The sequence below is a fragment of the Rhodnius prolixus genome, unplaced genomic scaffold (assembly GCF_049639745.1).
Source record: "Rhodnius prolixus isolate KJV_2025 unplaced genomic scaffold, Rpr scaffold_7, whole genome shotgun sequence".
Taxonomy (NCBI): domain Eukaryota; kingdom Metazoa; phylum Arthropoda; class Insecta; order Hemiptera; family Reduviidae; genus Rhodnius; species Rhodnius prolixus.
The window spans coordinates 15,097,304-15,124,833 of NW_027411582.1; the positions used below are offsets into that span (position 1 = coordinate 15,097,304).

Consider the following 27,530-nt stretch of genomic DNA (forward strand, 5'->3'; position numbering starts at 1 on the left):
TAGAGAAGCTCTAACCAACTTCTTCCTGCTTAAGTTTATGAAACTCGGGCTAAGATTTACAGATATTAGAAGGTTACATTTTCTGTGGGTTATATCTTCTGTGTGTTAAAACTGCTTAAATCTTTGGTTTATTATGTTACTATTGATAGGTAATGGGTTTGTTTATCTGTCTGTTACAGTGCAGCGGTAGCGTAGTGGGCGTAGCACGAGTGAGCAACGAGTCGCAGTGCCCCATGCTGTCAGTAGCAGCGGCGGCTGTCAATGCAGCAGCCAGCACAAGAACTAGACGAAGGCTACAATTACAATCATCCGCACCAAGTCGTAAATTACGCTTTCAGTTAGCCAAAGAGCGTAAAGCTTCCACAACGCTCGGCATTATAATGTCAGCATTTACCGTCTGTTGGTTACCATTTTTTGTGCTAGCATTGGTAAGACCTTTTCTCCATGATCAAGACGCAATACCAGCGTCATTGAGTTCATTATTTCTATGGTTGGGCTATGCTAATTCATTATTAAATCCAGTAATCTATGCCACATTGAATCGTGATTTTCGTCGGCCATTTCAACAGATTTTATATTTTAGATGTGGTTCGTTGAATCATATGATGCGTGAAGAATTTTATCAATCGCAATATGGTGATCCAGCCCCTACTCATTTCAATGAAGATGAACCGACATGCGATCTAATGCCAGTATCTGATTTAAAAGGGGCAGGACATGAATCATTCCTGTGATACAGTACATACTAGTCAAAAAACATAAAATTAAATAGAAGTTTCAACACCCAACGACATTTTCGAAAAATTGTATTTAACGATATATAAATAAAAAGACAAGCACCGACACTAACTGAAATCCGAGGCTGGTAGAATATTCCTCCTTTATTTTAGGTGATTTTATTACTGTTACAAAAATTTTCTTAAAATAACGCTGTTTGACTTTATAAACAATAAGATGTAAGTAGACCACTTATTTTCAGACCAAATTTTAGCAGCATGTGAGACCCTTAAAGATCTAAAACTTTAGCAACTCATCCAATTAGACATATTTTTGCTAATAAAAGAAATAAATTTTTAAAAAATACAATACAATGTTAAAAATAAGTTGACATATTTCTCTATTTTATGACAAAATTGTTTAATAGACAAAAAATAATAATAATAAATAGCATGTAAGATATTTTACACAGTTTGACTAGAATATATAAACTATCGCACAGGGTACAGAAATATATTCTTTTTTAATAAAATAAAAGTAATAAAAAAAAAATCACTAATTAAAAACAAAAAAACTTTTTCAGAATTACTGAATTTATGAAGCCAATAATTTATGTGAATAAGCATAGTGAAAAGAAAATTTTGGGAAAGGACATGAACTTGTAAATCGAAATGGAAATGTTTTTTCATTTTTCCAGCGTTGTAAGTTTCTTGTTTTTGTTATTTGTTATTTAAAAAACAAAGTATGTTTTCAGTTTAAGATTAATATTGTAATTATTCAAAAAATTGTTTGTTTTTTTTAACTTGAACTGGATTTTAGCTGACCTTATGTTACAACTATTTTAAAATGTTTCACAATGTTCCTATAACGCTACCAGATAGAACCAGTAGATAGAACCACTTACTGTTTTTTTTTTTTTTTTATATTTAAAGAAAACTAAGTTATCATTTTTTCAAAACCTTTTTCTGGATCTTTTTTCCAATTTTACTGTGATTTAGCTTCTATTGCTCCTTCTCCAAAAACCAGTGTGGGTTAGCTGGTCATTAATATCCTTTCCTTTAAACTCAACACTTAGCAGACTATTTCTCATTTTGTCTACGTGATGATACAATTTTACCATAACCACGAATTGAAATTCCAATCATAGCTTATCTATCATCTGTTTATTTTTTTTTTTATTTGTATGAAGGGCACTCCCGATCGTGAATAATGGTACTTATAAATGGAAAAAGTTGTGGCACGTTTTTTAAAATTGCCAACTCGTACATAGAAATCTTGTAAAGGGGTTGTTATGGAAACATATTCCGCTTAGCAACCCTTATTTCATCCTGCTAGTGCCAAATGAGGTCATTTACAATTATTTCAAAGCACCTCTCGTCAGGTCATCAGCAAAATTTTGAAGTACATAGAATTTTAGCCTTGCTCTGTTTCCTTGTTGGTAAGAATTATTTGCTTATTAACACTGCATTGCCAATGCTCGAACTTAGTCAGTTATTGCCAATGTGGAGTCATATTGACTCCATAATTTATTTTTACATTGATTTCAATTTTAATAATAAAATTTGCATTAAAGGATGAGAAAGAACAGGAATTATGCTGCCCACAAATCGGCTTTAACATTACACGCAGAAGGAATTAACTTCAACTTAGGATCGCAGTAATCTCAGTATTTTCTAGAACCCTGATTTGACTGCCTTCTATTCAGGGGACATTTTCAATTTTTTTAATTACATTCACTATTTTTTCAATTACTGTGCGCTGTTGACACAGATCACAAATTACCCAATTCGCTGCAAGTTTTTGCTGCAATTCGGACAGAAAATCAATTCTAGAAAGAGGCTTTTTTTTTTGTGTGCCTTGATACTTTCTATGAAAATTATGTAAATTTATCACACAAGCATTTAGGCAATAAATGTTGATCATATTAAAAAAGAAACCCAATGACTACCTTCAAGTTTTACGATTAGCACACAAATTTCGATTCACTGAATCATTATGTAAAGATGAGTGTAGCAACCCAGTTTATTGAGCTTCCCTTTGTTCGATACCGCTGTAACATTTGGCTCAAAAAAGAATTAAACATGAATGAATCTTGCTTTCGATTTTCATAAATGTATGGAAATATAAATTTTATGGCACTCAAAAATATCAAGAGGAAAATCTCAGAATTCTTCGCAAGGAAGGCAGCAGAGGGTTTGAAGTAGAAGTAAATTTCCCTGTATGGGCAGGCCAAATTGGTAATCTGGAGTCAAGATAATAACAGAAAATCTACTTATATTACCAATCTGGGGTCGAAATGACTCCTATAATTGAAGTAAACTAATTTGCAAAAATAAATTAAGAATTCCATGGTCTTCAGCTCGTGACTATCGAATGGTGAGAGAGTAGAGATAGCATATCTAAGAGCATTTCGGGTTAGCTATGTGATGTGGGGAAACAGAGACCATTCCTATTTTTTTTTTGGAGTCAAATTGACTTCGGATTGGCAATGCAGTGTTAATTAAAAGTTAGCTACATACCTACACTGTTTCAGTTTGCTGCATTCTCCTTTACTGAAAATAATTCATTAAGATATATTCAGATATTTATTTGATAAATCTTATCGCATTCATATCTTGGATTTATAACTGATCTGATAAAAAAAAATGTCCTTCCAATTTCAAAGTTGGCATTTCAAAAAATTTGCTGAGGTTTATTACCAAATCAATACGCCTTACTGACCTTGTGAAAATAATTATTTCCATTAGGTTGATTAGAAGAAGAAACTGAAATTCCTGATATCCTCTTGGCTAAGCAAATGATTCATAATGCATATTTCAATTGAATTCAAATATTCTTAGTTTAGGATTTCTTAAATTACCAATTGATATTGCTAAAATTAATCTTTCTAAAGTAGAGATACTCATAGGCAAAACTTTTCAAACAAACAAATGTAAACAAATAAATTGAAGGAAAACATTATGTTTTTATTTTAGCCAAAAGGAAAAGATTTACTCAGTGCTACTAATGAGATGTGGTAATCTCGAAATGAGAAATGTTATTTTTTCAGAATAATGCCAACCATTAAAACAAGAAATGATATTTGTCCTTTTCTTTTATATTTCTTTTCAGAATAATTTCAAGTGTCACAATAAATGTCTTTCATATATTTTTTTTTTTTCTTGAGCAAATTAAAGAAGAATTTTGTAAAATAAGAAAAAAAAATCAGCAAACATTGTCAATTTCTCAAGTTTATTTTTTTAAGCTGAGAATACGGTTTAGAAGAACATGAAGAAAATACATGTCTCTCTGTTTTCTTAATAATAGGGATTATGGTTTTTATATCCAAGGAATAAATCTGTCACCGTTCACAGGTTGCTATTATCCCCCTCGTACCATCCGTAATAGAAAATGTTGTTGCCTTTCCCAGTTTGCCAATGTTTGCCTTTCTCAAACAAGACAGAATATTCTATTCACTAGATTCCATTTACATATCAGCGGAGGCTTTTCTCTTTCTCTTTTTTTTTTCTCTAAGCAAACAAGAGTATCAGAAGTAGAGAAAAGCTGTCTCTTTTAAAGAAAGCTTTAGAGAACCAGCTCAACAGCGCTGGTCCATTTATTTTGGGACTGGAAATGATAATATAAATGTACTTATATAGGGTGTTCATTTTAAGACGACTCAAATGCATTTCATGCTTAAACGGTTAATCTGAGCCAAAAATGGTAGAGGAAAAATTTGTTGCCCGTCACCTCTAGTTTCAGAATATGTGACTTGATTTTAGATTCCTGCCCGCATACGCGGCTGACGCTCGTCCAAAAGTGAGGGTTCGTAGTTGAACCCCATTTTCATACACACAGTTTAAAAGAGTATAAAAAGTTATGAAAGAAACCGGAAACCGCAATTCGATATCTTCAAAATTAAAGGTGCTAGGCTATTTCAAAATCTGGTATTTATTAATAATATTTCAATTTTTTAACTTGTTATCAAAGAGAAAGAAGAGCACGAGATAGGTCTTTTTTATGTATTTTTTCATCCCCTTTCTACTGAAAATATTGCCAAGGCAGTAAAGGTAGTATTTTTCTTAATATCGAGAAATAAGTAGTTTTCCGAGTGATTTTTCTAAGCAATAATCAAATGTTAAGAGCTTTAGATGTTCTCAAGCATACACAAAATGGCTAAAAAATAATTTTACATCTGTTTACAAACAAGAAGGTTTAACAATTATTTGGTAATTTTGGGAGAGTTGCGTTTAATTACCAAAAAAAAATTGGAAACCACCTGCCACATATTTAAGTGGCCAATTTCTTTCATGTAATGGATCAAACTTATTCCATAATTTAACAAATACTCAACTTGTGAAGCATGTAGTGTGCCTTCAAAGGTGCCTCCTCAGATTCAGAGAGGAGTTGATAACCTTCTGGCTAACCTGGCTTACGAGCCAGAGGATTACATATTCTGTAAAATTATTTTATAGCCATTTTGTGTAGGCTTGAGAACATTTGATTTTCTTTCTCTTTGATAACTAGTTAAAAAATTGAAATATGAGTTATAAATACCAGATTTTGAAATGGCCTAGCACCTTTAATTTTGAAGTTTCTTTCATAACTTTTTATACTCTTTAAAACTGTATATGAAAATGGGGGTCAACTGTAAACACTTACTTTTGGTCGCGCGTCAGCCGCGTATGCGGGCAGGAATCTAAAATCAAGTCACATATTCTGAAACTAGAGGTGACGGGCAACAAATTATTCCTCTACCATTTTTTGCTCAGATTAACTGTTTAAGCATGAAATGCATTTGAGCCGTCTTAAAATGAATACCCTGTATAAGGCTTTACGTTTGATCATTTTCAAGCTTTAACTACTCTGTGGTATTTTGTTTTTTCTTTCGTTTGTTGGTTATCATTCGAATTTGTACAGTAAAGTAGAATTTTGGATACTTACAAAACGGGACGAACTGTAAACCTATTAGGTGGTCCAAAGAAAATCAGTTCACAGATGATTAAGTTACTCAAAGTACTGGTCGGTTATTGACACAACATAGGGTTTTGCATTGTTCTGTCATGAAAAGACAGCCTAAGGTAGCAATCCAAGTGATTTGATTTGATTAGTGTATGATATTTGATATACATGATAACATGATATTTGTTTTAGATTAGTGAATGATGACTTGGGTAACAATGAAAGCAATATAACGCCTTTTCTACCCCAAAAGCTGGGCCTCCCTACTGTTGGTTTTACTTCAAAGTTCTTTGCTTTTGGTAAAGAATAATTGTACCAATCCTTGTTCACTCTCTTGTTATCAATTGGTGCCATTTACCTCATATTTAACTTCCACCAATGAAACTTCTAAAGAGACAATGTAGCCAGCGCATAAACTACCCTTGCTTCCAGCTTTTCGAAATCTTTATGAACTTCAAAGTTCAAAATAGTCTTACAATACGTAATATAGGTTACCCTTGGAAGATTTCACGTGATTCTGACTTCGGAATGTTCTACACTTGAGGGAGTGCCGCTTCTAAAAGAAAAGAAATTGACATATCCCAGCCTTTTCTACAACTAGCTTCCACACAACTGAAGGTTCATTCTCATTTCCATATTAGTCTATTTTGTTCAAGTAAAATTTAATGATTTTAACATTATGGACATCTAAAAGAACCAGTTCAAATAAATAATTACAAAGTTTATTCAAAAGATATATTTTTTCTTTCTAATGTAAGTATGTAAATAGACATATTTAGTTATCAGTTTGATATATTAAGTTCTCAATTATCATCATTCTAGTCATTACCAAAAATTGTAAAATTTAAATAAAAAGAAAATCAATTATTTAATTGATTGTTTGATTTATCTTTTCAATTAAAAAATAATCAAAAATTTCCCCACCAAAATAATAAAGGAAAAAAATTGGTTATTTGGTCCTTAATAATTCTTTTACAATAATTAAACTTATTATTTTTGTAATGATTTAATATGGGTCAAAATCTAAGATTTTTAGCGCCCGAAGCCTTCTCAATGCATTGCTTCCTCTAGATAGATAATGTTCTCTCATGTTGTAAACAGCAATGTCCAGCAACAGACAGTGGAGCTACAAAGGCTTCTTGGGAAGAGAAAATCCAGGGCAACCACGCCTGGGTTTGATCCCGGGGGACTACCGGCTTTCAAATCCAACTTGCCATCATTTTGAGATAAATCCTTTCGTAAATCTTATTATAATATTTTCAATTGAAGAGCAGTATCATAATTCATAAATTGTTTAATAATGACCATTTTTTAAAAAAATTTAATAATGCTACATGCTACCAAATATATATTAATATTTTTTTTAATTGAATGTCTAGTCAGCAGAACAGTATTTTTTAGTAAAAAATGGAATTCTTCTAGATTAAATATTGGAAATATTAATAAACCAATAGAAACTACTGTTGTTTCTTGAGTACACATTTCAAATATGGAAATATTTAAATATAAATAGAACATTTAAAAAAATAATAATAAAAGAAAAAATAAAACTAAAACAAATTATCTACTTAAATTTAATTGAAATTCAAAATAAAACAAAGTAATTTCTTGTATTTTTTTGTATACATGTACAAAAATTATTCAAAAGTTATTAAATTCTTCATAAACAAAACGACAAAAAGAAACTGTATAAAACATAGAGCCTATATATTTATTTTATGTAACATAAAAAATTAAAATAAAACTAATTGAAAAGAAGATATTAATGTTTTAAATGTGTAAATTTTGTGTAAAGAATGGATAAAAATAAAATTAATAATACAAAAATATGTAAAATGTTTAGATATATATTTGTGTATAGCTCTGATATTTGGTGCACTTTTTAGCTAAAAGTAAAATTGATCAAAAAAGAAATTAAATGAAGAATCAAATGAGAAAAAAAAAGCAATATGTTTAATGTTTAATAAAAGTTACAGAATTATTGGCTGAAAATGTTGAAAATAATTTTATAATTATTGTTATTGATCAACTTCTTATACAAACAAAATGTTGCTCCCAATAATTATAAATCTCACTTTCAGAAACTAATTACTAATTTCCTATTAAGTAAAGTTTATCGTAACTACATACTTATTACTTGCTGAATCATCTTGACGCAAGAAGTGGAGAATTAAAATCAAATAAGAATCTACTCTTTTTTTTTTCACGCTACATATCCTGAACTCTTCTGTAACCTCTTAACTAGACTGAAGACGAGAATTAAATTACTGATTTCTTCTTTTAAGATGTCTGTTGAACTGGACAAAAAAAAAAAAAATGACAACTTTTATGACGTGGTATTAATTTATCTTAAACGTTGTTCCAGCTTAAATATTTCAATTCAAACTTTATGACCTTTTAAACCCTGCTTAACACACCGATCTTCTGGTATCAGTTGTTTACTGATACAATAGAAAAAATAACAAATAACGAAATGTTGCACGAAACAATATATTATACCATTTTTCTCCAAGACAACATAAATACCCCTTCATTACAACAGGACACTATTAAGGAACTGAAAAGAATAACCTTAGAATAAAAACCTTGGAAACAGAAAAGAATATCCTTAGAATAGAAACCGTTTCAACACTTAAGTTGCAGCATACTTCTTCTCTCCAACCATTCACTTAACAGCCTTCCTTTTACACAAAGCAATTAATGTGCTATTACAGTTGTTGCTATTTCGTTGAAAGTTATGTTTTTAACAAAATAATGGAATATTCAGTTAATGTTTAAATTATTTTCACTTGGTTTTACAGATTAACTTTTTGATCGGGCGCTTCGATTGCTGCGGTCATTAGCGCCACTTAAAGTAGTTTATTTTTAAAAGAATTTTATGCATTTCTATTGCTATTTGGTGTTGAAAAGTTTAGGTATAAAAAATGATTGTATAACAACGATAAGTGTGTGGAACGAGTTAATAGATTTTACATCGTCCCTTCAAAACATTCTCCATTTTCACTGTTTGCTAGATTACTTCAATTCTTTGGTTTAATAAGTTTTGGTTCAACTCTAATTAATGTATTGTACACCAGCATTACATACCTTTGAGAAGAAAGAAAATCCGATGCTGAATAGTTTGAGGAAATCGAAACTTGTTATTAATTATGTAACCACATTTGTATTTACCGTAGTTTATAATATTAATTAGAGAGAGATGAACACTTTATTGGGTTAACAGTAATTTTTGGTACAAATCAACTAATAGGATACCTACTTTACTAAATCCTGGGATTGCTGTTCAATCTGGAAATTCAGCTGTCTTACATAACCTGTTCCTTTCTTTTTTGATCTTCCACGCGACCTATCTACTTTTTCAAGATAAGAGGATAATAGACTTCCTAAATTGTGTTGCCATTTCAGTGTTTTTACGTGTACCCACTTATCATTTTTCGGAATAAATCAAATGTCTTTCACAGAATATTTCTCTTAAAGACGAACGCTCTGTCTGATTGCACTTAAACCAAAAAATAAAAATAAACCAAAAGCCAAGATATAGCAGTCACTTCCTCCAAGAAAGGTTATTCCAAATTAAATTATTTGTAATTTATTTCATTAATAATGAGAGAAACGAACGAGCTAACCATAAATAAACATTCTCTCAAACAACTTTGTAGTTAGCCTATCTGAAACTCTACATGAAAATGCCGCAAATAGGATTTAGAATGGATAGGAGCCTTGTGTCAAGTCCAACTGTTTTCTGAAAGAAGTTTGGTCTGATAGATTTGCATCTTCTTTTACTGATTCAGTTAAAATTCATATAGAAAATGGTAGAAACATAACTGAGAGTAACTTTACCCAAAACAAATGACAATGTCTGAAGAAAAACTGGATTGTCAACTCCAAAAGTAAGAAAATACCTAACTCTATTTCAAATGTGCATATTTATCGTATTTATTTTGTAAATAAAACAAATACCTCTAAAAGATTTCAACATTTACAGCCTAATTTTCTGTAGAACATATATATTTACATAGGTATATAAATATTTACATTTAGTAAATTGTAAATAGTATTTGTACATATATTAAATTACTCTTAAGTTTTTTCGTTTTTAAGCCCCCCCCAAAAAAATGAAGTTTAACCTTCATGACTCTTGTGATAAACTAGTAGTTTTCTCCCCTGAATGATAATCATTATTCAATTATTTATAATATGAAAATAAAATAAAATTAAAAAAAAAAAAGAAGTAAAAATACAAAACGGAACGAAGTTCCTAAAAGCTCCACAGTTCAATTACCAACTTTTAACCACGCTTTGAAGCGTAGGAATATATTCAAAAAAAAATGAAAAAGAAAAAATTTAGGAAAATATTTTTGAGTGCGCTGTAAGCCTAATAAAAATTTATATAAATACATTTTAAAAAAAAGAAATCTATAAATAAATTATAATATGAATAAATTTATATATCGTACAAGAATCCTAATGTAATTTATAATCTTAAAAGAAAAAAAAAACAAACTTTATTTTGTTTTGATGAAATTGTTCCGTACTTTTTTGTTTATTTTCTTTTCTTTTATTTGTTCTCTCAATTTCTAACTAATTAAACCAGAATCTGAATATATGTTGTTATAAAAGACTGTACTTTTGAAAATTTAAAATAAAATATATAAATTCATACTAAAACGAAATTTTTCTGATCAAATTAAAAAATAAAAACAACACATTAAACAATCCTTTGGAATATAAATATATTTAGGCTGACTTTCAGTTCTATGAGAGTCAATTTTTTTTTTATTGTAATTGTTTGATTTTAGTCACTGCAGTCAATTGAATTATAATCCAATTTGGGCATATGCAATCAGGAAGGATCCAAGAAGTATTTTGTGCAGCAGAAACGATATTGGGACTGTTAAAGTTTCTGTTAATTGATGGTTATAACTTTAGTGTACAAGTTTAACTGTAGTTTAGTGTTGATGAGTTTGTAATGATCAGACTTTCGCCTAGGCAATATTCCTTGGTCCTTTTCATCCTGAATGAGCTATTCATCTTGGAAACCTAGGATAGAAAGTCATTGCTTCAGATATGAAAGACATCGTTTTCCTCTTTAGAAGCACCTTATTATGACATTCTGTCATAATAATGCTTTATTAAGGTGAAGCCTAGATTATTGTATTCGTCTGTTTAAGCAGCAAATGTTAAAAAAGGGTATGTCTGAGTTGTAAAAGTTGAAGTATAGGAGGGACTCTTGATTGCCCTCTGTAGCACAGTGCCTCAAGAATTCTTCATCTACATGTTATACACAAACTTACAAATTTCAGATTTCTATATTTCCTTTCGAAATAGATTGGAGATATTTTCTGTAGCTTAATCATTCGCATATTTTTTTGCCAGGCTAACTTAAGGTTACCAGATTATTTTACCTGAAATCCGGGGACACCTTCTAGCAGCTCCATGTATACAGATGATCGTAAGGTTACTGTTGTCGTCAAGTGATTAGAGTTGAGTTTCTCAAATTAAATTCAATACTACTATTATTATACACTATATATATAATTATTAATACTTGATAAAACATAATATTCTTGTTCTTACACAAAGTCATAAGTATTTTTGTGTTGAATGTATTTTTTGTAATATGACATCTCTTGAACTTAGTTTTGTAGCAAATTCTTGACAAATCATAGGAAAGTTAGTGATGATAGTTAACATAGAACGCACTGTTTGTAATGCAATAACCATATCAATGCTTTCAGGAACATCACTTTTAAAATATGTTGTTAATTTAGAACAACCACTTTGTGAAACCACGGAATTTTTGTGTCTTTTTGAAGCCACGTGTTCTGTAACAGACGTCCTTCAACCGTTACTAATGGTGAAGGATGTTTAGCACAAAGAACAGAAGGCAGTATGGTTGTTCGATTCCTCTTCTCAGAAAAACAAATTCTTTTAACAAAGAATCATTTAAGACACACACTAGCCGGGCATTTCTCACAATACAGAAACAACATCAACTGCGTGTTCTGTACCTCTTTACTGTAACGGCTACAGTCCAAATAATGCTAAAATGGAAATGGAACAATGTAGCGTCAGAAAATTGAAAATTCTTGAGCATTATTCACCCGCCATCTAGTGACAAAACATATGAACTATTAAGTGATATCTTTCCCACTAGGTGGTGACGATTTACCTAACTAGTTACCTGCTAGTTAATGATTTTAGGACTAAGGACGTTGATATCGAAAGCGGGAACATTCCGTGGACACTTTTCAATCGGGGATAGAAGTACGAATTCGGGGAAAACGGGGACGTCTGGTAACCTTAGCGCTAACTTACCCATTCCGTATGTAATGAGTCTTGGCCTGTACATCCAAATTCCAGTCTCATTTTCTTCGGTATTCATACCTGTATATGTCTAAACTTTTTAGTTTATAAGAGAAAATCAATTGTAAAACAAACAATAAAGTGACAAAACATAATGAGCCGTTTACTATTCAAAAACAGTGGTGAATAAATCTTATAAACCTTGCCTGCTTTTAGTTCAAGATTAATTCTTTCACAGATCTTTAGAAACAGAACAATTTTCTTTAAAAGAAAAATGGAAGAACTACAACTGGTCTTTTTTTTCAGAAAGCAAGGCCAGACAATAATAGGAATCAGGGTGTCTGAAGGGAATGTATTGTATTTTAATTTAAGTCTCGTTGACAACCATTTAGGGATTCACTGAATTTTTTAAAACATTGTCAACTCTCAAATTTTTCTACTAATTGTATATAAATACAATCACTCGGTAAAACCAGTAAATTAAATGTGAAAAATTCTGTAATTGTTTTATAAAAGATACATTTGTTTATTTCAGCCAAGTTTTTAAAACAGTTAAAATAATAAACTAACTTTATTTTTAATAAAATATATTCATATCAATAATTTTTGTAAAAAACTTTTGTACGATTTATTTAGATGTATTTGTTAAAGTTTAGAATCTATGGTAAAAAAAAAATGTGTACATTTACAACTGATCGAGAATATAACTTGAGCAGTGCCTACACTTTGAATAAGATCTAATATTATCAATTTGACATCAATCATTTGAGGTCATCAATCAGTGTTCTTCTCTTCTTACTTCACAATCAATGAAATATTAAATGTATATATCTACATACAAAAAAAAAAGTTACAGAAGAAATTTCGTTCTTTTGATATTGAAAATCGGATGAAATATTGGTACTTGATAATATATTCACTCTTTTTGTATAAAAAGAAAAATAGAGAGAAGATAAAAAGGAGACGAATAGAATCTAAAGTTACAACTCGTTTCTAAGATCAATGTAAGATACATTTTTTTATTCTACTCTCATTATTAAAATAAAAAAATAAGATATGGGTCTGAAAAAGTGAGAATTTTTGTAACCTACATTTTCATAAGAGAGTTACATAACCTTCTTTTCTACAGATAAAATTTAGAACGTCTTTCAGCGAAGCTGTTGTTACGAATTTTTATTTAAGTTCAATATAAGCTGGCATTTACGGCATTAAGTGGCAATCTTCTCGCCTGGGAGGCATGAAAAAAAACATGAAGAACCAACGAAAACATTGTAATAATTGAAATAAAGGTGATTATCAGATGAACAGTAAGAACTAACTCGTTACAATTCAAAACCAATAAACACTTATGGTTTTACACTTACACAACGAGCAAATAAAACATATCCCAGTAAATCTGAACTTACGGAAGTAATTTAAAGACATAAAATTCAATGTGGATCGTATTGGGATAGTTCAATGTGGACGAAATAGCCAATAAAAGGAGACCCAGAGTCTCTGGAATTCGGATGGTGCACTAACAGAGCAAATGATCCTACTTTAGACTGGGAGGATTGCGTTCTTCCAATATTCTTCTCTTACGATCGGAGAAGGCTATTTCATGGGATACAAGAGGAAAGAGAGATTACCAATTAAAGACCAGCTTTTCTAAGTGTAGGTTTTAGTTTATTCACACACTTTTAATAGAAAATACTTTACCATTTAAGAAGTAAAATTTCATTTTCCCATGAAGTAATTGTGAAAAGCTGTACTTACAATTCTTAATAATGTAAAAAAAAAATATTAATATTTTATTATTATTCTTTGAATTCATTGTATAAAGCTGGTTGCAAGAGTAGATATATTTATTGTATGAATTTTACAATAACCACTTTATAATTTTTTTACAAATAAGTTTACATTTTACTACATAATACAAATTCATTATATCTTTATACAAATACACTAGCACAGAATTTTTTTTTAATTCCTCACATTTGGCATCTTTCAGTCTTTATATTGGCAGATTTTACAAATATTATATTTATTTTATTCATTCAGAATAAATCTTATTTTCTTTACATTCATAACATCAGCCAGAGAAGGGAATTCTTGTTATGCATCAGGAGATTATATATCCAGGACATTTTACCTTGAAAAACACGCTTAAAACAGTTCACAGACTACTTAGTAAACAAAAATATTAATATAAAATTGAATGTCACTAGAGACTTTCACGTAGAAAGATAAATTCTATTTGTTTTAATAATAGAAATATAGAATAATAGTAATTAGTGATAATGCAATTGAAAAGTGCTATTAACAAAGAGAGATAAATACAATTAATATTATTAAATGCTATAATAACATATGCATTCACTGAACCAGAAGCTTTTAGAATGTATAGCAACAAATCTAATAAAGCAAAACCTTTCTCTTTGCGGTATAATTAATTTCCCGCATAATAAAGGCATTTCTTCCATTTAATACAAAAACAAAATATTGTTTAACTCGTCACCATTTTTGGTTTAACTTTTAATGAATATTATTCTTACAAATAAACGACTTTACAGATATTTACATAACTTAAATTTACTTACAATTCAAAATTATAATTCGTGATATTCCTCCAAAAACTTGAGGTAGTTGAATCTGAAAAATTTGTTTTTTGAAGTGAATCTCTTTCATTCTGAGAATAATGTTTTTTTAGCATAATTAGCAATACAGGATTGAGGAACATATAAAGTCATAATATAAAGCATCACCCTTACATCTATGGTTTCTAAGCCTACATAGAAATCTAATTGAAGTTATTATTTACACACAAAATTTAATAAATAAATTAAATATTGTTTACATTACTTCATAATGAGGTAACCAAAATATAATTTTAAAAAAATGAAATTTATTAAAATAAAAAATGAAAATATCTTATCACATTAAATAACCTTTATTTAAGAAGCTTACGAAGTAAAGCAAAAAATACAAGCACCGTAACTAACCCCGCCAAAAAAAAAGAAGAAATATTTAAAAAAAAAATAAGAGAGTAAATAAAGGCAGTTATTTTTGCAATTTGAACATTCTTGGAAAAATTTTGGGTAAATCTTTAGAATAGCTCCCCAGAGGTGTGGCCTAATTCGAAGTGATTCTGATTCGCTGTTACTATAGAACCCGCCATATTCAAATATAAATATAAAACTATTTCTTTATTTTATATTTACACTTAAATCTAGCGGGTTATATGGTAACAGCGAATCAGAATAACTTCGAATTCTTTATTTATTTCTTATTGGGGGCTTCGCCCCCCACACCCCCTGATTTTTTCTTTTTGGGGGGCTTCGCCCCCCATACCCCCCTCCTAACCTACCTAATCACCCTCAATTTTTTAATTTGTGTCACACCATTCATTACAATAATTACACAGAACAACAAAAAAGAAACTACCTTATTCTGTGGAGTCCTTTTCCTGAGGAGGGTATACTTGTCGAACTCCATTCTTACTCACACTACAATCATGCTTTAATTTAAAACAACCCGCAAATTTAAAACGCTCATACTCATAAAGTTACAAAAAAACGGCACCTCCGGTCACATACAGAACACTCGCGGGAACTATTAATACATTAAACAGAAAGCAGTTGCTATGCAGTATGTGTACTGCGCATGCGCGCTAAACATAAGCGCTACGAAATTCGCACCATCCGCACATTGGCGGGAGGTAGTTTTAATTTTCCCCGGTAGGTGCGCTGTACTTCCCACCCCCTAAAAATAAACAGGCCACGCCTCTGGGGCGCTATTCTAAAGATTAGCCAAATTTTGTTTTACTTGGAGAGAGGAAAGCTTCAGAATTTGTTTAATAATAGCTAAATTTAATTAGGTTTAATTGGTTGGCAAGATAAAGATGGTTAGCTGATTCCATATTTGTGGAAGTGAAAGTTTAAGTTTAAATTCTTATTTGATAGAAGACAAAACCGATGCACCAATCAAGAAGGTTGGAAATCTGAAACCGACAAAGAATTAAAGAATACAAGCACGTGCTATGTACGATCTATAATAAATATTTGATTCGTATAGCATTGCGAATCCAACCATAAAATTGAACAACTGAACTATTTCCCTAACGAGAGTAAATCTTTATCCTAGATTATTTTGGTAGCAGCTTTATTACATTTTATTACCAAAAACTTTTATCGGCATTCGTGTAAGTAGGATTGGGCAACTCTGGATATCACAGTCGAGTTAATTTACAAATTGAAACTCTCCATCCAGATGATCTGTTTGTTTAAACAGCTTATAAAAACAATGTTTCTCATTAATTTTGAATTTTTAGAACTACCTTTAATTTTGTTCTTTGTAACTTCATCTTGCTTCGTAACTGTGTACAGGACTTTGTCACTTGAAATAATCAAAAGTTTAGAAATTTGTAGGTATTCTTGTTTTATCTTCTATTAATTTAAAATTTTAGTTTTTTGTCGAATTGTTAATAAGAAGATTTTAAAGTTGCTTCTGTTTTATTTCATTAAATTTAATCTTTGCTTTTTATATTTCTTGTTGACGTTTAATTATATTCAGGTTTTCTTTACTAATTAATGAGATCTATGTTCAGCATTCTTAAAAATAAAATATCCAGCTGCAATTAAAATGAATAAAGTAACAACGGTGAAAATACCACCGGTGGTCCTTCTGACTCTACGCCTTTGATAGTTTGGTGGAAATGGAGGTGCCAGTGGAGGTGCTGTAGGCGCGACAACATTACAACTACAGACTACCCACGGTCCTGTCGGTGGGCTAGCATGTGGATGGTGGTGATGATGGTGATGATGGTTGTGTTGATGATGTGGATACTGTTCGTGTTGATGAGAAGGTTGGTGATGTTCTTGTTGGTATGGCTGCGGATAGACGGGTACTGTTGGGGCTTGGTATTGTAGCGGTGAATAAGGCGGAGGCGCTGAATAAGGAGGAGGCATCGACTGATTCAAATCCCCAAATGATGCCATTGCTGTTTCTGTAAAAATAGATGAAAAATTTAAGAGAAATAAAAACAACTTTGGCATTGAATTAATCATTTGTTTTTAAATAAAATGAATTGTATTTTAGGTAAACCCGATAAACGCTGAATTCCTTTTGCCTGGAGTTCCTAAGATGAATTGTTAAATTGAACACCGTTTGTTAGAAAGAACACTGCAAATCCAGGTCTGAGTTTTCTAATTTATAAAAATATTATTTATCAAATATATGCAGTAAATTTAGGTAAAACAACTATTCTCTTTAAATTGAAAATAATTGAAAAAGTGAGCCAACGAAACTACAACTTACAATGAACGAACATCTAAAACAAACCAGAATAATTTCTTTTTCAGTGTTTTTATAAATTAAAAATGGGACTTCCTCATACGTTTGAAACATTCAAGTTATTTTTAGTATAAGCTATAGATTAATGAAAATCCAACCAAAAATATCAAAGACTTGAATAAACAGTTATTTACTATCCAAGGTGGAAAAAAGGTGAAAAATAAAGGGGTTATCTGCGCAAATATTTCTGCAAGGTGGAATAGATAAATTATTGTAACAAATAACAACGAGATAACATGCCAGCAGTGCCTTCAGTTGTTTAAATCTAAATTAACAATATAAAGTTTTTAAAGTAACGTGAGAAATATTGATATCAGCAGAATATATAGGATTTATCATAATTATTTTTATTTTATAACATAATATCGAGGGCGTAAATCAATCATCACAGAAGTGGCTTATTGTCGTGTTGAATTCAAAAAAGATTTTTGTTACATTTCTTTATGCAATTTTTATAAAGTATAGCCAGTCATATAAATATATAAATTAACTTCAGAATGTTCAACAAATAATGAAAACATTTTGGTTAAAATAATAACATTTTGGAAAAGAAACAGATTAGGTTTTTTATGGTGATATTCCATTAATAAAAGTTATGTAATTTTTATTATGTATAATTTTTCTCTGTTATATAATAAGATGTTAAATTAATTTAAAAAATAATGTTGAGCTTCTTCAGTTACTTACTTTTTCCTGAAATTTAATAAGGTTAACGTTCTTATAGAATATGAAAAATATATATTTTCCATTCTAATAAATTATGTGAATAAAAAAGAAGGTAATATCTTTTTACTAACGCCAAAGTACTGACCAATGAATTGCGAATTCATTACGAATGTATGTGTGAAAGAAACGCCTTTTAGAGCGAACAGCATGTATCAAATCAATGGTCGTCTGTTTTATGCTGTTATTCATTTTCATTTTCAGCCTTATTTTAATTTAACAAAAACTTACAGTTTAAAAAGTTAAGTATAAGGGTTGATTAAACGCCAAAAGGTACACAAAGCTCAACCGGGAGCGATAAAAGCCGGTAAATGGTGACGCCATTTACATTATATGCAGCCAGGCCGGTCGGAGCCGTTATAGCCACTGAAACAGTGTCTTTCTTAGGCGGAAATGTATTGTTAATCCAAACTTTTAACGCTTTTAAGAGATACGATTTACCCGTAACGCCTACACCAGAAACGAATAATTTTATTTGACTATTGCATTTATTATTACTTTGGTCGATAAGTGTCTGAGTTATTTTATTAAAAATCCGGCTCTGATCTTCGTTTAAATTAAATTTACTATCGCGATCGTCAATACTGGTATACATCGCCGCGCAAACTTCCAACATCGCCACGTCTGCATCCTGCACTTCTCGGATAATATTATCCCCTTCTAAATTAATGAAATTCTCTTCTTTGAATTCCGCAATTTTAGTCTGAAGTTCTTTGATTCCTTCTTCAATCATAATTAATTTATCGTAGTAAGTCATGGCCTCTTTTAATTCCGCGGAATAATGGTCAAACGCTTCTTGGTACGTCCGAAAACCTTTTAAAATATCCGATTCATTTCGCCACGGTTTAAAAAGAAGTAAAAGGGAATTGTTCGGTCGTGACCGAGACCACTCGGCCAGTTTGGCTAACTTCCGACTCCAGCGGCTCAGTCTCGCGCCCGCGCGCGTACTAATGTACACATCCGCCTTAATTTTCTTCTTTCTACATATTTCTTATCGCTCATTATTATGTTATTATTTTACACCTTTTTTATCCTCTCAAACTTTCTATATTAACTTGTTGTTTCCGCTTCTATTTCCTTTATTTGTTTTTCTATATTCTAAACCCTTTGCCCCACTACTTCCTTTGAACCATGTGGTCACCTTTCTAGTCTGTGCAGTTCCCTGCTAGTCCTTGCTCAAGACGCCTCTCGGCTCACGCTTTTAGCAACTTAACGCCTCTCAACCCGCTACGCTTCACTACCGCTGACATCTAGCAGCCCGCATATTCCACCGCATCTATCGCATTTATTGCACTTTTCCCCTTCATTCTTCCGCTTACCTCATTCCCACTTCCGATACGTTCCTCAGAGCTCAACACACTCACCCACTTACCTAAACATACATACACGCTTCCGCACCCCAGCTTCCTTTCCTCTCATCGCTTCTCAGGCCGCTTATCAACATACCTCACGCACATCGCTCCTTGCAAAGGGTAAGTACCTTCCCCTTTTCTTCTACTTCCTTTTATTTTTATTTTTTCTATTCTTATTGGTTTACTATTATTACGTACAGCGCCCACTTGGGCATTTGGGTGTAGGCGTACTCGCGCGCCTACATTTTGGTCCTCCGGGCCGGATACGGGGCCCATATACAGTCCACTTCTTCCGCATCGCTTAATAAAACCCACTATGGCGCCTAAAAAAGGGAAAGGCACTGCAGGTGCATTATCGTTGGTTGCCTTCACTCGCTTAATCAGAGCAACTAAATTGGCCCTGGATCGCCATCTCGAGTACTTTGTCCAACGACTCAGAGTCGCTCCTCTGTCCTCAACGCTCATAGCTTCGATGACGAGATTAGTCGAGACCGACTTCGCCACCTTCCGAGAGCGAGTTGAGCCGTATCTGGATGCGAACCGGCCTCCTGAGGGCCTCTCGGAATGGCATTTGATAGACGGGTTCCAGCAGGTGCAAAATTTACACCTCGAAATTATCGATATCTTTGCGAAGGCTAATTCTGCTTCCTTGGTCACTACGCGGCCATCCACGCCTGCCAGCTCTCCACCGTCGGCAACCCCTGCTTCAACAGCCTCTCCCACGCCACGCCTTGCTGCATCACTCCCTCCTGCGCTTCCAGCGCACCTGCAGCCTTCAGGTCTTCTCAAGGTCTCTGATGAGGCCGTAGGCATCCCTGCTGCTAGCCCCGGTTCTCCGCGCTCACCTGTTCGCCCCGCTGCCGAGAAGTCACACTCCTCATCTCCTTCACCTCACATTAGTGAGGTTGAGTACCCGTCTCCTCCGCCTTATATTACCAGAGTTAAGTGCGCTTCTCCTCCGCTTCACATCACTGGAACTGAGAACGCTTCTCCTTCGCCTCCTATCAGTAGGGCTGAGTGCTCTTCTATGCCTCATATTCCTGAGGCTGAGGATGTCTCTCCTTCGCTCCCCTTATTTGAGGAGCTGCCCCCCGCATCTCCTCCGTCTTATAGTAGCGGAGTTGAGTGCACTTCTCCTTCACTGTACAACAGTGAAGTTGAATGCTTATCTCCTCCGCCTCATCACACTGAGGCTGAGGGCGCTTCTCCCCCGCAATCACCTTTACTTCCCGCCTCGGAGGAGCCGCCTATTACGTCTCCTGCATCTCTTCCGCCTCTTACCGCTCAGGCAGAGGACGCCTTTCCTCCGCAATCAACTTTACTCACGGCCTCTAAGGAGTCACGCCCCGTACCTCCTCCATCTCGCATCAGCGGAGCTGAGTGTGCCTCTCCACACTGTGAGGCTGTGCGCCCACCTCCTCTACTCCATGTCATCCGGGCAGAATGCCCTCCGCCATGCCGCACGGTAAACGCTGAACCTGTCTCAGGTTCCGTGTGTACATCCACCGCAGATGATCCAATTGATAGCGCCTTGCACAGTCTTACCCCGCCTCATCTTCAGGAATGCACCCAGGAGTCGAGCAGACCTGCTAGGCTTTCTGAGCCTCTAGACAATGGGCCTAGACGCCCCGCATCACCTGATTCAACCGCAATGTGTATGTATCAGGAAGCTAAGCCACCAGTCAAGGTGGCTCTAGTGACCACTTCTCCTGAGGACAATATTATTTCCCAGTTCTCTTCATTGCTCCACCGCCAACGCATTACTGCGTATTGTTTACGCTTCGGGTTCAACTGCAGGAACCCCACCACGCCTCGCCTTGGTGAGCTATCATCCTTGGAGCTACAAAACGCCTTAAGTCATATCATCCGGGTCATACATGAAGAGTATCCTGCTAAGAAATTACTAGAGGTTCATACTCCTTCCTCTCCGCCTTGCTTAGATCTGCAATTAAACCGCTCCTCGAACTCCAAGGATCCGCTGCGCGTACGTGGACCTCTTACTGATGCACCAATACCCTGCGCGTTTCTCTATTCTATGCGAATGCCCGGGAATCAGTATCGCCCCCGGCTCATTCTTGATGCTACGCTGCACCGTCTGCTTCCCACTGGTGCCTTAGCCCCCAATGCTTTCGTCCACTGCCACTGCGCCATACCGGATGGGCGCAGAGGTAGCTGGCGCTGCTTTAACAACTGCAACCAGTGCTGCCCCGCCACGCTTCACTCCATCACTCCCCCTATGGGTGCCCTCTCGCCTAAGCACATCCTTGCTGTTATGGCCTGCAGGGTGGCCGGTGTCAACCTCACCGGCCCCTTCGCCAGGTCTATCGCGCAATTGCGCAGTGACACATTACCCAAGGGGCATCCAGGATCTTTTCACAGCTTCACCACCTTCGCAGCTTCGCTGAGCAAGAAGGCCTCCGCGCTGTTCACCTCCCCTGTCACCGCTGCCTCTCAACGCTTTGTTGCCCCACGTAGCTTACCCTTCACGATATGTTCCGATATCAAAACTAATTTCGTGTACGCACAAAACTCACTGCGCGAGCTGGGAAATCACCTCCATCATCCGCAACTTACTTTAACCATGAGGTGCACTCCCCCTGCCACAGTGAATGGCGGGCGGGTATATCCCTCGCAAGTCTGCAGTGTGGGCGACATGAAAGAGGCTCCATCTCAGTCCACGAAGCAACACCTCACGCACGTTATCAGTGATCTCCGCTTCTCATGTGAGAGATTGTTAAACATGGTGTTCAGGGTCGAGACCATCCGTAACTCCCCACCGCTAAGCGCTCCATCCTCGGATCCCGCCGCTTCTAAACCCAAGACTCCAGGACCACACTGGTTGCCTTCTCTAACTGCATCTCAAGGACGAGCCCCCTCTACGGTCCATCCCGATCGCATCCGCCAGGAGAATCTCCGTAACCTTATCCCGCAGGCCTTCGGGAACCTTCCCCCGCTTCCGCAGTGGTTCAAACAGCTACGTACTACCGCCAACCGCTTCAGGGGTCACCCGCCGCATCTAGGCCAGACTCCGCTCCCCGCTCACGTCAAATTCACTGAAGCCAAGCCTTCAGGGCGGGCGGGATGTTCGGTCGTGACCGAGACCACTCGGCCAGTTTGGCTAACTTCCGACTCCAGCGGCTCAGTCTCGCGCCCGCGCGCGTACTAATGTACACATCCGCCTTAATTTTCTTCTTTCTACATATTTCTTATCGCTCATTATTATGTTATTATTTTACACCTTTTTTATCCTCTCAAACTTTCTATATTAACTTGTTGTTTCCGCTTCTATTTCCTTTATTTGTTTTTCTATATTCTAAACCCTTTGCCCCACTACTTCCTTTGAACCATGTGGTCACCTTTCTAGTCTGTGCAGTTCCCTGCTAGTCCTTGCTCAAGACGCCTCTCGGCTCACGCTTTTAGCAACTTAACGCCTCTCAACCCGCTACGCTTCACTACCGCTGACATCTAGCAGCCCGCATATTCCACCGCATCTATCGCATTTATTGCACTTTTCCCCTTCATTCTTCCGCTTACCTCATTCCCACTTCCGATACGTTCCTCAGAGCTCAACACACTCACCCACTTACCTAAACATACATACACGCTTCCGCACCCCAGCTTCCATTCCTCTCATCGCTTCTCAGGCCGCTTATCAACATACCTCACGCACATCGCTCCTTGCAAAGGGTAAGTACCTTCCCCTTTTCTTCTACTTCCTTTTATTTTTATTTTTTCTATTCTTATTGGTTTACTATTATTACGTACAGCGCCCACTTGGGCATTTGGGTGTAGGCGTACTCGCGCGCCTACAGGAATGATAATATTTATTTCGGTCTTGTTCTGTATTTAACGTTTTGTACATCGGATGTTGAATAACGTAAGGTTTTCCACGCTTTCTTAAAATAACATTATTTTTTAATTTTATTCGGTTTTCGGCTTCTAATTGATCGCGGGAATAATCGTAATAACGACAGAAGTCGTATAAGTTTAAATTTTCTAGATCGTCGGGTCGATTCGGATAGTAGTCGTCTAGCCATGACTTCATGTATATATCCGTGGAATTAGCCGGCATATTTTGTAGATTGAATAAATATTTAAGTTTTATTCCAGACATGAAGAAATGAGCGGAAATCTATTGTAAAACTTTTGTGGTTTCTGGCGATTTACCGAGCAAATTCTAAATTTGAAGCAACTTTAGGCTGTAAATTGTAGCAAGAGGTTTTGTAAGAGATCGAATTGTTCAAATTGTCCTCTTCTCTCCTTAAATGGCAAAAAATTTTGTTTTTTGTAAATTTTTTCACCACCCACTGCAATTGAATTATGAGTAACTTTCCGGTCACTGTCTTATCTAAGCGGAAGTGTTCCTTTTTCCGTGATTACCGATTAACGACTTTCTTTCACTTTACTAAAATTAATTATTAAAACGGTACTTCCGGTTACTGTTTTTGGTACCTTTACTACTACTCTGCATCGAAAATTCACACGATTATAATGTTCTCCTATCATACAATAATACAATATAAATTTGATATAAAAGAATATGTCTAAAAAAAGTGGCTTTCAGAAAATGGACCAATGAAAAAATTGACAACATTTAAAAAACAAAACAAAAAATATTGAATCTGATTCTTAAAATAGCAATTAGCTCGAAATTATTTCAAACTTAGAATTTAAATTTAGTTTTTCTAAATAAGCACCAGAATTAAATATAAATTATCAATCAGAACTAGGCTCATTTTTCGGCAGTTAAAGAATTAATAGGAACATAACTATATACAACACTCTGGTTTGGGTAGTTTCTGAATTAGATTAATCTGAATAATTAAATGCAAAATATCTACTTACAAATCAATAAGATGTATGAAGTCTTCAGAAAAGTTTTCTAGTAAGAAAAAAAGCATAAATTGCCAAGCACCTCTTTCAACAAAAGCTAAAAGACGTTTGAATTAGATTAGATTTCAATTGTCTAAAGCCCAAAAAAGTGATGGTGGGGGGAAGTCATGCCGTGATATGTTCGAACTTGATGCAACTTGCTGACTTAGAAACAAACATACTCGTGCATGTTTGTTTTGCACGTATTGGAAAGGGTAAAGTCTGACTATATTTTATAGAAATACGTTACGGATTATGTACATTTATGTAAGTTTACATACATATATACTCGTATAAATTACTCTATTATCATTAATTAAAATACGTAGGTCCTCATTCATTTATTTTTGCATTTCTTATTTCACAGATTTTTTTTATTATTTTTGTATTTATCAATTTGTTTATAACCGAACCTAATTATAATATTAATTGTAATGGTTATTACTTATTTCCATTCAGCGACAAATAAAAATGATACATTAAAAAAAATGAAGGAACACTCACACTACTTTGATTGTGACACGCAATTAATATTAGTTTGCAATTTTCGTATTAAAATTTCCTAGAAACTTAAAATTTATGTAAAAAAAATCGTTAAAAACAACCCAATTTATTCACTAAAGCGGCACTTCCGCTCAATTTATTTTCTTTGAATGCTTAATTTTACTTTCATATTGAATTCCTCTTAATACTACCGAGATAATGAGGACACTCTGGAGGGAAACTTGACACCACCTGTCTCCAAGAAATGCCTTAAATATTAGAAAAGTTATACTTAGATTAGCAACAATTGTACTAATGTCAAAGAAAATTGGTAGAGCCATTTTGTTGAAAATCTCAAAAAACGACCTCAAAAAAAGCTTTCAATTTTTTCGATTTTTTTTTTCATTTTCAGATTATTTAATTCAAAAAATCTACATAAAATTTCGAATTGAATGGTAATTCATTCATGTAAATCGGTTCACACGTCGAACGATTGCAGTAATTCTTCTTAGTAGGAGTAAGAGCATGTGATAATGTCACATAGAGAAGCTTTATCCATCCATACGAGTTAAATTTTATTAAAATCGGTTTAAGATTAATAGAATTATTAGTATTAATTGTTTTACAGGGGGTCTTACTCGCATGGAGGCGACTCCCCGCCTAAAGATGTAAATCGTTGAGACCTCAAAAATGAAAATCTCCTAAAATTTGAATAAAATGACGCTTCGTTCACGAAAATCTGTAGACGCGCCGATAATTTGAAATGAATGCAACACTTCCCCTTATTAGGTGTAAGAGCAAAACGTCGCTTTAATGTTACATAGGGAACCCCTAACCCTTTCTTCCTGCAAAATTTCATCACAATCGGACTAAGATTTCCAGAGTTATTATTAGTAATAATAATTTTGAAGGGGGCCTTACATACGTGGGGCTAACTCCTCATCCATTCGATGTACAGCGTCGAGACCCCCAAAAGGCACATCTACATAAAATTCTGAATCGAATGACATCTCATTCATGAAAATCGGTTCGCGCGTTTAGGCGCTACGTTGTTTACAAAAAAGGTAACAACAAGAACAACAAGAAGAAGAAGAAGAACAAGAACAAGAACATTTTCTGAAAACGCCGTTTTTGATCATTTTCAGCAACTTTTCTCTCGATACCTATTAGATCTGGGTAGTTGCAAAAAAATTACAGTTATAAAGGAGGGTTTGCGCTATATTTTAAAGAAAATTTGGGAATTTTATCTTTTATAGAAAAAGAGAAAAAAATTGTCAGAGTTGGGTGTTTTTCAACGTTACGCTTTTTCGTGCAGTTTTTGAGGATCAACCCTTATAAAACTGTCCTACCGGACAGTTTTAATTCTTATTCGTAAATCTGATTCTCATGTTTTCAGTTGAAAAAATAATGTGATTATCTCTTTCGACGCCTATTCGTCCCGAGGGGTTCAGGAGATAGTATGTGGGCTAGTCTTTGTAACCTTAAAACTACAAAAGCAGTTAGTTATCTCACAGGATAGAAGAACTAAGCAAGTTGTAGGATACAAAAATTCCATTCATTGAGATAGACTTCAAGAACGTTTAGGCTTCGTTTATTGCAAGAGTGCATCATTCAAAATGAGTTACTTATTAACAAAAGCAATTAAAATTTAGATTAAAAAAAAGTAAATGCAGTCACCATTTTCTTTTTACAACAATTTTGGTTTATCGGCTCAGTCTTTAGAAGCTGCTACACCAATGGTAGATGTGGGAACCAAATTGATTTTTAACAAATAATCTCGTCAGTTCGTTATTGGTAATTGTTTGTCGGGATTTCTCCCAAACACACAAATCTTTGTAGATCTCTCATAAAATTCATACACTTTAATAGTTATTTATTATCCTGAAATTAAATAAATAATTTTTTTTTTAATCAAAATGTAAAAGCAAGTTTCTTATTAGGTGCTAAAAAATTATTGGATTACGTTAGTATTTAACAGATGTTACTTAATTCCTTGAATTAAATTCATAAAGCTCTCCATCTGAATTTATCAAAATTTAGTAGACAAATCTTCGAATTTGATAGTAGCATAGAAGGAATTTGGTGGTACAAAATTTTAATGGATTAGAAATATGATTTTTAGATCCAAGGTAACTTAAAAGTGGATTTCACAAGACAATATCAGGTAGTATCTTTCTTTAACAGCTCTCGGCCAACTTATAACGACTACTTAAAAGTCTAACAAAAGATTCACTAGAATTCTATAAAATCAATTTTTCGGAAAAAAATGAAGTTGTTAGCATTTCAAGAAAAAAGAAAGTTATTGAGTGTTAAGTAATAAAAAAAGCACTTGCTTTCTGTTGTTTGATTTTGTTTAAACTTTCTAACTCAATAGAGAACTTGAAACCTTCAATATTATACTGTTGGTAGAACTATCCACTTAATCGGTACTTTAAAAATAAAAGTTAGAAATTGATTGGTCCAGAAAGATATTATTATTCAGGCATTTATTTGCAAAATTCGATGAAAAACACCGCATAGATCCAAAGATTAGTGAAAGAAAAAAATTAATTCTCCTGAGCTACAGTTAAACTTTTGAATAATCTGTTTATTCGTTACTATTTACTCTAGCCACTTACCTTTGAATTATGAAGAAAAGTAGATGTTTTGTTGAATTAATATTTTTTTTGCTCAACACTATAATGGAGACACAGGAACAGTGTGTTATCACATAGTGAATGTTTTATACTGAATGGTATGCCAGCTGGTTTAACTCACAAGCGAGATAAGGTTTAAAGTTTTTCGACATAAATGATTTAATGTTAT

General features: G+C 33.9%; 2 protein-coding genes across 14 annotated transcripts in view; one reads left to right on the top strand and one right to left on the bottom strand.

The window, feature by feature from the left end:
• Positions 1 to 11,715, top strand: part of LOC141447041 (5-hydroxytryptamine receptor 1-like) — a 590,328-nt gene extending 578,613 nt beyond the window's left edge. For 8 of the 10 annotated variants that reach the window (XM_074114185.1, XM_074114188.1, XM_074114184.1 and 5 more), the window contains one exon: positions 180 to 11,715. In XM_074114185.1, the coding sequence (XP_073970286.1) occupies positions 180 to 734 (555 nt within the window). In that variant the 3' untranslated portion in view covers positions 735 to 11,715. The remainder of the gene's footprint in view (positions 1 to 179) is intronic. The other 2 variants (XM_074114192.1, XM_074114193.1) reach the window with 2 other exon arrangements.
• A 436-nt stretch (positions 11,716 to 12,151) lies between these two features.
• On the bottom strand, positions 12,152 to 27,491 carry LOC141447047 (uncharacterized). 4 transcript variants are annotated; one of them, XM_074114205.1, is made up of 4 exons: positions 27,344 to 27,470; positions 26,403 to 26,606; positions 24,216 to 24,300; positions 12,153 to 16,948 (listed from the first exon to the last, which is right to left on the bottom strand). In XM_074114205.1, exon 4 carries the CDS (start codon positions 16,938 to 16,940, stop codon positions 16,530 to 16,532), a length of 411 nt encoding a protein of 136 aa, XP_073970306.1. In that variant the 5' UTR covers positions 16,941 to 16,948; positions 24,216 to 24,300; positions 26,403 to 26,606; positions 27,344 to 27,470; the 3' UTR covers positions 12,153 to 16,529. The 4 variants fall into 4 exon arrangements, 3 of the variants coding, with proteins under 3 accessions (XP_073970306.1, XP_073970303.1, XP_073970302.1); XR_012454098.1 differs by lacking the exons at positions 24,216 to 24,300; positions 26,403 to 26,606 and having other exon boundaries at positions 12,152 to 14,095; positions 14,544 to 16,948; positions 27,344 to 27,491; XM_074114202.1 differs by lacking the exon at positions 24,216 to 24,300.
• Positions 27,492 to 27,530: the final 39 nt, after the last annotated feature.

Excerpts from the sequence above, each read along its gene's own strand:
- LOC141447047 (XM_074114201.1), bottom strand. The coding sequence starts at position 16,940 with ATGGCATCATTTGGGGATTTGAATCAGTCGATGCCTCCTCCTTATTCA.